Below are 11,593 nucleotides of genomic sequence, written 5' to 3'. Positions count from 1 at the left end.
TACGGGGCATGAGATATGCCCATTCAAAGTTTGCAATTTCAATCAGTTGCTATAGCGCCCCCCTTTGGCCAATTGATGTAATATTGCTTCATTGGCATCCTCCCATGACCCTCTACCACTGTGCCAAATTTCACATGGATTGACCAAGTCAGTGAGGAGAAAAACATGGAACAGACACACAGACAGAGTTTTCGTCATTATGTAGTAATCTGATTAAAGAGGCTTTATGTGAGATCCAGAGAGTAAGAGTTGCATTGAAGCGGTTCTCTACAGGTAGCTTAGCTGGCTAGCAGCCTATGGTGCTTACTCTTTAAACATTATCAACATAATAATAAATGTCGAATAAGCTCAGTGCAAAGTGGTGGCAATGAGCTAGCCAGTGGGATACACACATGCACTAACATGCACGTGCGTGGAGACAAGTTTACCACAGCAAACCACAGAGAAGCTCTGATTACAACACACACACACACACACACACACACGGAGTAAGTGTTACTATATTCTCTGCTTGGACGCCATTACTCAACTATATCTTTACATAGAGTGATTTGCTGCTATATATATTAGGGATGCACCATATTGGATTTTTGCTGATATGCGATATGCCAATATATAACAGCTCATTTGGCCAATAACCAAAGTGAACAATATATATCCCCTTTTCCCCCTCCTAAGTTTACCAATCATCAGATCTCTTCTCTAGTGCAATTAACATCATATTAAACATGCATGCTCTTATTGTGACGGCCCAGCAGCAGATGGGGACATGAAATACAATACTTTTAACTGTATGTAATATTTATTTATTGTGCAAAGTAAGAAAAAGCATGTTGGCTGATTCTAGTAGGTCATTTTAAAGCCAACATCAGCCGATACCAGTGATGCTCTGAATGTTGCATACAGCACCTTTAAAAATACTGTAGATGTGGTGGGGCTGGGTGATATTTCTAAAAATGTTATCACGATAATAATTTTTATATCCATAAATACTGATAATCATTACTTTTTTTCAAGTTTAAACCTCTGAGGCTGAAAAATTAAACCAACATGGAAGTACCAAAAACTGCAGTTCCTCTAATGGCCACTTGAGGCTGGCTCCAGAAGCTGTGTAATTCCCATCAACCCCCAAAACTGAATGCCCAACTTTACAGCAGAAATAAACATGTTAACAGCCTGGTACAAAAATGTTTTTTGGCTCTGTAGCTAATTTCAACATTTTGACAACTGTACAGGAAGTGAATTTTTGTATAACTCACCAATTTACATTTTATTAAGGCTTAAAGTTACGCATAATTAGGGTGACACTTTGAGAGACAGGCTGTCTGCTGATAGTGGCCTCGGCTTCTCAGTCAGATCCACCTCTCAGCCTGTCACCCAAATGTGATCACTTCTGGCTTCAAAAAACCAAAGATGGCGATGGCCGTAATGCCGAACTCGAGGCTTTAAAACAGGAGTCCACAAACCAATGGGTGACATCACAGTAGCTATGCCCAATATTTTATACAGTCTGTGGTTTAGTGATGTTATGTCATTTCATTCTGTTAAAATAGCCCGCCAGTCACTCAAGTTAACTGACTAACTTACATTGTTGCCTCACAGCAAGAGGGTTCCTGGTTCAAATCCGGGGTGGGGGAGCCCTCCTGTGTGGTGTTTGCATGTTCTCCCTGGGTCAGGTACTAACATGCAGGTTAATGTAGTCTGGTGACCTGTCCAAGGTGTACCCTGCCTCTCGCCCAATGTCAGCTGGGATAGGCTCCACCACCCGTGACCTCCAACAGGATAAGCGGTTATGGAAAATGACACTTCTCCTTGTCGTCTACTACTATTTCTCCTTCTTCTTCTCTTAAATGGCGGGTAGCAAGATGCATTACTGTCCCTCTCCAGGGGGACGTAGGGGGGATTTAAAATATCAACCAACATTTATTATATCTCTATCAAGGGAAATTATATTGAGATAATTGCTGTTGTCATTTTATCACCCAGACCTGAGATACGAGCAGCAATTCAGAGTCCTGGAGCCAGGCTACATGAACAGGACCAAGTGTCCATATTTTATGTGTTCACCTTTCTTTGTTTCTCTCAGCACAATAAGCACATCTTTATTGCAACACACGCCTACCCTACTTTAACGGGCATGTGCACCTCTATACGCATAAGTTAATGCACTCACTCTGTCCAGAGCAGGAAAAAGAGCAAAAGGCACAGAAAGCAGTTCATCTGTATTCTGACTGCATCTCGTTGACGTCCCAGAGATTTGAGTTATTTGCTAAACCAAGAAAAAGAAACACCCAAGGTTATCTCCAGACAACCTCCAACACCTCGGCAGTCTCCCACAATAGATTTCTGCCTCGGTAAGATGAGCTGGCAGAGACCCGAGCGCCTGACTGGAAGACAGCGTCCGACCTGGGAATGATTAGAATGAACCTACAGGTTGCCTGTTTTGCTGGCGTGAGCAGTGTTTATTTTGATTCTTTCAGATGGGATAAGTTTGCAATGTGTTTGCTCGCCTGGCTGGTCACGCCTCTCGCTGGCTTCCACAGGAAACTCCATTATCTGCTACATTTGCTTCCCTAACAGAGGGATAAAATCTCATCTGCCTCAGTCAGAGGCAAGACACAACGTGGCAACTGTGTGGAGCGCGCGCGTGTGTGTGTGTGTGCCCAGGAGGGTACAAGCCAAAATGAACCCACCGCTTGTGGCACAGGTCGGTATCCTTGTGGTGTGTGTGTGTGTTTGTTGATGCAGTCAGTGATTTACAGAACTACCTGAGAGGACCCCATCAATGATTTAGCAAGAGTTAAACTTTCATTCTGAGTGTCTGCTGCTTGAGGCAGAGAGTCATACACATGTCAGAGAGTGAGATTAGTTGAATGCCTGGAGTTTAAAGACGGCCTATCCAAAGGGACCTCTTGTCTCTTAGGGGAAAATGGCACTACAGGTGATGCTGCCAAAACATCAACACCTTTATGTGACCCTTCTCCTGCTGCAGAAACATCTGTCAGCATCCATCCTGCAGCAGTTAACCTTGTCAAACTGTGTGTGTGCATGTGTCTGATCAAAGACGAACGCTTGTTCATTTAAGGAAGATGGCTGCTGAGATTTTCCGCACCTAAAAAATCCTGAGTCATCTCTGACAGGATTCATTTGTGTCAGTGCACAATTTAAACACAGAGTCCTTTGTGAGAGCGCAACTCTTACAATTGCTCTTTAATGGCTGACACACGCTGGGCTCTGTTATAAACACACTAAAAGTGGAAGCTGTCTTCTGGCAGTGACTGAAAAAGTTGAAGATGCTTGAAATGCACAGGGCTGCAGCGAACAGATGGATACCCAGCTGACCCACGCAGTGATCAGGCTTTGATTGCACCTGCTTTTATTTTTATCATCCAGTTTATAGGCACATTTTCTTTTCATTTGCTTTTTAAGCTGCAGTCTTTTCTGTCCTTTTCTTAAAGGTATATAATCAGTGTTTTCCAAAAAACAAAAGTAATTTCTCTCAATTATCAACATTATATCTCAGGAACAGAAGGGGAGACATGATTGGTGATTCTGATTTGGTGACACAAATCTTGGGTGTCCATTTTGAAACTGTGCTGCTGGGACATGCTGGGACACAGACATGTTCGTAAACTGTAAGTGCAATTTACTGGTCTGTGGAGGCGCACAATAAAAATAAATAATTCTAGTTTTCTTTGTGTTTTGCTGTGGCTAGGACGGTTCTGGACATAGCACACAGGTGAGGTCAAGACTTTATAAAAAGGTAGCAACCAGGTGCCAGACCACAAGCAACAAGCGTTCAAGAGGAAGCTGGGAAAATCGCAGACACAGCGCCTGAAAAATGCAAATGTAGTGAGGCAAAACACCAAGAAGACAGAGCTCAGTCCAAAACAAGAGTGAGTCTAGGGTTGGCTTTCACTTTCGACGGAGATGTTTGCAAACAGTCACCAACAATTTCTGCATAATATACCTTTTAACAACTGTAAAAGGATTCTCTGCGGCCCTGTCTGCACATTTACAGATATTTCTGAAAACTAATATTTTCTCCCTCTGTATTCAAAAATAATTTTGCCCACCCAGCCTTCATTTTACAAAATATCTCCGTCCACACAAGAATGCAAAAACAACCTAAGTTTTTGTCTGTTTTCACTGTGTCTTCAGAGATCCTCCAAGTTAGTAAAGTGTGCAGGCTAATATTAACTTTTTAAAAACACCTACTGGAGACATCATCACCATAGACTCCCATTCAATATAAGGACGAAGGGGTTAATCACATATAAAAGTGATGCTCTGGATATGCTTTAAGTTTCCCTCCCATTCCTCATCGACAGCAATCCCACTCTGAAGTGTCCCACCATCTGCTGCTTCAACTGGTCCTGATGCAAAACATTTCTGGCAGACCTGAAACTGCAGACACCGAGGTGGAGCAGATAACACTGAGGTGGAGCAGATGCCATCGGTAAAGTGGTGCAGCAAAATAGAGTCTATGTGTAAAGTAGTCATTGGACCAAGCAGTGCTAGTAATGTTTGCATACCAGTAGTTGTTGTTTCTAGCGTATGCTCACATTGGTGTCATTGTTTCCCAAATGCTCCGTTTCACACGTCCACACAGATAAACACTAACTGGTGTTTGGAAAAATCTGCAACTTGGAAGGCGTTTTCAAAAATGGCAGTTTTAGTGACCTTTGTATGGACAAGAGGCCAAAACGTAGAGTCCCTGTAAAAGAATATGTACAAGTGTAGACAGGACTAGAGAAGAAAGAAACATCCTTTTTCCCTGTTTCAACTTGATAAGATCACAGGTGACCTTTTCAAAACAAGTTAAAGCCGGAGTGTCCTGTCTCCTATTGATATCCTTTATTGCTCTCCCTCTAAGCTCCTCTCTATCCTGCAGTGCCTCCCACTTGTCACAGGAATACAAAGTCCAAAATATTTGTGCGCCTGTGTTGGGTGACTGTGGGGTTTAGTCGCCTGTGTCTACATGACTCACTCGGCATAAAGCACGACAGGATGATATTTCAGCCTATAAACTGTCCCCGCACTCTCTCTGCAATTTAGAGGAGGATTTGTGGCAGCTTGGCTCGGCCGCGTCCTGGTGTCAAAGTGCGAAAGCCATCAGACAGGGCCATGAGTCAGAGATGGCGTCATGACAGCACTGCAGTGAGCCTCAGCCATGTGTAGAAGTGTGTGGTGAGGAGCCGGAGTAATGGGCCATTTTATGGCTAAAATAGCAGCGATCCTGTCTGGGGCTTTACTCGCACGAGGTGATTGTAGAGATGGAATGATGTCAAATGTTAAAGAAATATGAAGACCTTTTTTTCCTGTTTTGTACGTGAACTGCTAAAATGATTTCAACAAATCATTTAAACATGATATTAAACTGTCCAACACAGATTTACTTGTTAAAGGTGTTTGTGGTAATACTTACTCCAACACTGACCCAAAATAACCACATGAACACCTTTAAAAGACTCAAACCCATGGGATTTATTAGATTGAAAACAAGCAAACAAGACAACAAAAGTCCCAGTCTGAGAGGCAGCATCTCTCCTCTGAAGCACCTCCTCCAAGCCAGGTGTGCTGCACCTCGTTAACTAATGCAGCACACCTGGGCAGATCTGCAGTGGAGGGAAAAGGGACAGCAGCATAAATCCTCCTTCACTGAAGAAGCTTAAGCTTATTTAATCCTACCCCTTCTATGTATGTTCTAAGTATGTGACTTAAAAAATATGCCACAAATCAATTCATTTCTCTTTTTCCAGAATCAGCTAACATTAGCCATGTTTCCGTCAGCCTGTTTAGATGCGCATCTAGAAGTATCGCATCGAAAAATTATGATGGAAACGCCAAAATTGGAATTAAAATCCCCTGATTCGCACAAACTAAAATACGCTCGCTTTAGCCGGGTTTTGGTTGATTCGAAAAAATGTTGATTCGCAAAACGGGGGATGGAAACAGTTATGTTCGAATTAAGTCTGACGTAGCGCACCTCTCTCCATGGTGATATCCACACTCCGGGTCGGGAAGGCGGTAATGCATTTACAAGCTGGTTGCCAACCGCCAGAAAACGTAGAAGAAGAAGAATGCGAGACTTGTTTTGTTTCCAGTTCTGCGGAAAACTCGCACGAGTTCGTAGTTTTCGCCAAAGTCCGTACATTTAATGGAAACACACAGGATTTGTATTTCTTTTAATGCACATTTCCCAATGATTCAAATCACTTTTGGATGGAAACATAGCTACTGAAACCTAATTCCCAGCAAGTCGACACTTAATTCTCCAGATCCACTTTGAATGAGTCAATCTGACAGCATCCAATCAAGTTGCGAAAGAGAACATCAAAGAGCTGATGTTACGTTACCGAGCGCCAGTTGGAAAAAATGTTCCCAAAGATATTTTCGTTGGGAAAAAAAAAAATTGCAGAACATTAAATGTAAAAATTTACAGACATTTTTTTTTTTTTTACAAATGTTAAAAAATAACGTTCTTGATTTTTGTAAATGTATCATATTAGTCTTACTCTTGCTAAAATGGCAGTACATTTGGTGAAGAGCGTATGATTTGTTATGACTTGTTACAACTCGGCTTTTAGGCTGCAAGAATGTGAAGAGATGAGATGAGATTTACAAAATAACAATAAATAACCCAAATAAAAGTGAAAGCCATTAATCAGTTGTGTCTGCGTGTATGAGTGTGTGGAAATGTCTGTGGAAAAACCAAAGGAACAGCAGCTGGAAGGTGGTGAGCTTTATATCATGAAGCGATCTGGCCCAGGTGTTGCTCATGAGGGTGATGATGAGCCTCTGCCTTGACTTGTATCCTGTAAGAGAAAGAACAGCCAGGAAACAGGCAAACCTAGTGGAGTGGAGGCGTCACAGACTCAAAACCCAAAGTTTAGGACTTGAAACTTGGCATGTACCTGTCTGGTGTTGGGGCTTAAGCGCAAAGTCTTGAAACTTACTAGTGACTTGCAAAACGATGAGTTGGTCCCACCTGTCGTGAGTAAAATTTAATTCAAAAAAATCTATGCTGCATCATAAGGGATTATTATGTAATGCCCCCATACACTAAAATACTTTGAAAGGGTTTTTAAAAGACTAAAGTTTGACCCCTTCTCACATCTAAAAACAATGCTGACTATAAGATTTCGCAAAGACTGGGGATGTGAGCTCACTATTTGCAAGATTGTTGGGTTCAAAAATGAGAAATTGTTGCAGCCCTTAAAATCCCAAGTGAGTATGCTACATGCTATATGCTATAGTAGTCTCTCTTGCTTTGGAGAGACTAGATTTGGATTTAGTGTGGATAGGCTCATAGAGATAAATGGATTCTTATCTTCAAACTGACATGCGATTAATTCACACAAATTATTTCAATTCAAAATCTACCGTAGGTGTTCAGTTGTCTTGAGATCTGGTGACAAATCATTGTTATAGATGTCACAGCGCATGATTAGATTTTAATCGCTTCATTTTCCCATGCAGTGCACCGGTGTGGAAGCATCTGCAACTAATATGTTTCTCTATCTATTTATTCAGGTTGTCCTTTAATTTGTCACTCGTCTGCAATCCCTTGTTTTCCATTCATATATTCATTTCAGCTTTTATTTAAGCTTCCAAAATCACTGAGGTCCCTCTCATTTGGAATGATGCAAAGATACAATACGCAGTTAAACAAATCACAGAGGACAATCCCAAGTGAAAACAATTGCACACAGAGGTGGAGGGGTTTGAGATATTATCTTGAGTTGTCCCGGGGTAGTGAGAGTGCTGATCTTGAGAATGCGTCACAGATAATTCCAAGTGTTTGCCGCACAAAGACTAAAGGCAGATTTTCCACGTTCAGAATAAACCTGTGGGACTCGGAGCATGAGACAGCTGATGCATCCGTCCTCTGAGACCTGTGCTGTTGCAACAACAGGAGCATTACTGCTGTTGCTGTGCTCTGTCTAGCACCTCCTCACCTGCGTGCTCACCCTGTCTCTCTCTTTCTCTGTCTCTGTGACCCCCCTCCCTCCAGAGAGGTGAAGCATCATGGGGAAACACAACAGTAAGCTGGCTCCGGAGGTTCTGGATGACCTGACCAAGAACACCGAATTCAACGAGGCAGAGCTCAAGCAGTGGTACAAAGGCTTCCTCAAAGACTGTCCCTCTGGCATCCTCAACCTGGAGGAGTTTCAGCAGCTCTATGTTAAGGTGAGGGTGAAGGGGACGCATGAAAAGAAGCATGAAGCAAAGGACGTTACATCATGGCAGTTGATCATGTAGCAATAAATAGGGTTAGGGTCTTTTTCAGAGTTATAGCCTGCAGTTAAAATTGTCCCCATAGTTATATAAAATGAAAGTTACCTCTTAAATAACTGAGCATCGTTGGCTTGTTACATAGAAAGCTTACATTACCATGCCTGACTAATCGCCCTGTGTTTGGGGCATAGAGAGGGGGCGGAGCCTCTAATACAGCCTGTGACTCTGTTGATGCCTTAAACATTCTCAGAACATTCTGGCGCATCTGAGATGACACAGCACCATATAGACGCTGACTGTTTTTCATAGATGCACAGGGGTTAAAGATATTTTTATATCAGTTTTCCTTATCCTCTTATTCACTTGCAAAGAAACCAGCTGCAGGAAGCAATCTGTCACTGTGAACGAGAAACTAAATGATATGATTTTGTATCCTAGTATCAGGCTGTAAACGTACCTGGCCACAGATACGTGGTAGAAAAAGGATTAAAATTCCACCTGCATTAGGAGTCTGTTGCATGTTTTAAACAAGAATTATCAAACTTTAACTCTGAAATGTGTCTTTCAACAAACAACGTGTTTATGTTAAGACCAGCTCCTGTCGGTCACAACCAGAGGCGTGGACTTGATTAAGATGAGTTGGACTCACACTATCAAATTTGATGACTTTAAACTCGACTTGACAAAATCAAAAATCACTTGCAACTTGAGTTGGACTTAAACACCAATAGCCATGTTTCCATCAGCCTGTTTAGATGCGCATCTAGAAGTATCGCATCGGAAAATTATGATGGAAACGTCAAAATTCAAATTAAAATCCCCTGATTCACACAAACTAAAATACGCTCACTTTAGCCGGGTTTTGGTTGATTTGAAAAAATGTTGATTCGCAAAACGGGGGATGGAAACAGTTATGTTCGAATTAAGTCTGATGTAGCGCACCTCTCTCCATGGTGATATCCACACTCCGGGTTGGGAAGGAGGTGCATGCAATGAATTTACAACCGCCAGAAAACATAGAAGAAGAAGAATGACTTGTGAGACTGCGGAAAACTCGCGCGAGTTCGTAGTTTTCACCAAAGTCCGCATTAATGCTAATATCCCAATGATTCAAATCACTTTTGGTTGGAAACATAGCTACTGACTCGTGACTTCACTTGGACTTGAGCCTTTTGACTTGAAAATACTTGATACCTTCTCTCAAGCCCAAAGATTAAAAAATTATTAGCCCATTTAAAAAGTATGCCACAAATCACTTTATTTCCTGACTCACCTAGCGTTACCACTTTTCATTCCCAGCAACTCAACAGTTAATTCCCCAAATCCATGTAGTTTGAACTGATCTCACAGCATCCAATCAAGTTACAGGAGAAACCATGAAAAACCTAAGGCATGTTACTGAGCACCAGTTGGAATTTTTTTTTTACCAAGGACATACCTGCCAACACTGGGCCGTAAAAAAAAAAAGGGAGATTTTCTGAGATATTTTTTTTAAATTCAAAATAGCCATTTCCACCCTGTAAAGCAATTACGTTTAATCAATATAGGTACCCCCTCAATGATGAAGTCAAAATAAAAAAATCACAGATCTTACCTTTCACGAGCTCTGTAGTCTTGGTTCTCCCTGACGCATATTTCCGAGCAATTGCACAGTCAGGAAACATGTCTGCAACAATTTTGCTGAAGTCATCACACAATAAAAATGAGATGTTGCTCTTCGCGACCAGCATTGCCATTTGTACCTCTGCCTTCGTAACTTTATCAGCCTCCGACACACCTCTCAGCAAGAACGAGCCGATGTTAGCAGGTCCTCTCTGTGCCTCCACTGTCTGTGTGTGTTTGCTGCTGTTAGCGTGTTTGCTAACGTCGTTTTTCCCGTCGTGTTCCACACTAAGGTTTGCCCGACATAGCTTGCAAAATGCGTGGTACTTGCTGACGTGGCAAGTGACTAGAAAAGGGTTGGGTTGCCAGGTGTTACGACACACAAAACATCAATTTGACTCATATCACTATGAAATCGGGAGAATAGCAGGAGAAATTACCAATCAGTAGCAGGGGAGGAGAAAGGGTTAAAAATAGGGAGACTCCCACGTAAATCGGGAGTGTTGGCAGGTATGTGAGTATGATTTCATTCACATACAAAAAACATGTACAGTATACAAAACATGTGAGTTTGTTCTAACAAATAAATACAAATCTTAGAAAGCATTCATGGTTTTTGTGAATTTAATATATAACTACTCTGTTGTTAAAATGGCATTACATTTGGTGAAGAGCACATTATGACTGGTTTAGGACTTGAAAATGAATGTTTAGGACTTGGGACTTGTCACTCTTGATCTGGGACTTAACTTGGGATTGTAAAGGGTCAATCCTGCAGTATTGCCCTTTAGTAAAGTCACAGGAGATGGATTAAGATCGATGAAACAGAGGTTGAGCTATCCTGACCTTTAGTCCCTTGTAGAGGTCAAGCTCCAGAAACACTGGATCCTACATTGCCCATAATGCACCTCAGCAGGGTTTGTCATGAAGCATTGCACAATGTAACTCTCACCTTGTTTGTCTTACTTTTCCCTCCCTAGTTCTTCCCTTACGGTGATGCCTCAAAGTTTGCTCAGCACGCGTTTCGGACGTTTGATAAGAACGGCGACGGGACCATCGACTTCAGGGAGTTCATCTGCGCCCTGTCCATCACCTCCAGGGGCAGCTTCGAGCAGAAACTCAACTGGGCCTTCAACATGTATGATCTGGACGGGGATGGAAAGATCACACGCATGGAGATGTTGGAGATCATTGAGGTATGTGTGTTTGTGAGGGGGAGGCTTTACTGGTTCCTGTACAAGAAATCATTTCTTGACAAAATGTCTGATTGTCTTCCTCTCCTCCTCTGCAGGCCATCTACAAGATGGTCGGCACTGTAATCATGATGCGTATGAACGAGGACGGGCTGACCCCGCAGCAGCGCGTGGACAAGATCTTCTCCAAGATGGACAAGGACCACAATGACGAGATCACCCTGGAAGAGTTTAAAGAGGCCGCCAAGTCTGACCCCTCCATCGTGCTACTGCTGCAGTGTGACATGCAGAAGTAGAGAGAGGGATGAGTGGAGAAACAGAGGGAGGGAGGGGAGGGATGGGAGAAGAGCTGAACTGAAACAAGAGAGGGAAGGAGGATGAGAGAAGAGAGAGGCTGGGGGAGACAGGGAGGGACGCAGTTTGGGGAGGAGGAGGAGGAGGAGGAGGAGGAGGAGGAGGAGGTAGGGTAGCTTTATTCCTTTTTTTGAGGCAGTGATGACGGGCAGGGAGCCATGTTTGGAACACAGTGGACCCCTGATTGATGCCATTCTCTTCTT

The 11,593-nt window shown here is 42.6% G+C and overlaps 1 protein-coding gene across 2 annotated transcripts in view; it reads left to right on the top strand.

The window, feature by feature from the left end:
* The window catches only part of LOC126384472 (hippocalcin-like protein 4), a 37,048-nt gene extending 25,704 nt beyond the window's left edge, over window positions 1–11,344 (top strand). The window contains exons 2-5 of one of the 2 annotated variants that reach the window (XM_050035588.1): window positions 3,716–3,896; window positions 8,018–8,193; window positions 10,824–11,039; window positions 11,135–11,344. In XM_050035588.1, coding sequence (XP_049891545.1) covers window positions 8,032–8,193; window positions 10,824–11,039; window positions 11,135–11,332 — 576 coding nt within the window. In that variant the 5' untranslated portion in view covers window positions 3,716–3,896; window positions 8,018–8,031 and the 3' untranslated portion in view covers window positions 11,333–11,344. The remainder of the gene's footprint in view (window positions 1–3,715; window positions 3,897–8,017; window positions 8,194–10,823; window positions 11,040–11,134) is intronic. The other variant, XM_050035587.1, reaches the window with a different exon arrangement.
* The last annotated feature ends 249 nt before the right edge of the window (window positions 11,345–11,593 follow it).

The sequence above is a fragment of the Epinephelus moara genome, chromosome 22 (assembly GCF_006386435.1).
Source record: "Epinephelus moara isolate mb chromosome 22, YSFRI_EMoa_1.0, whole genome shotgun sequence".
Lineage (NCBI taxonomy): Eukaryota > Metazoa > Chordata > Actinopteri > Perciformes > Serranidae > Epinephelus > Epinephelus moara.
Note: the sequence above shows the minus strand (reverse complement) of the source record. Positions and strands in the feature narration are given on the sequence as shown.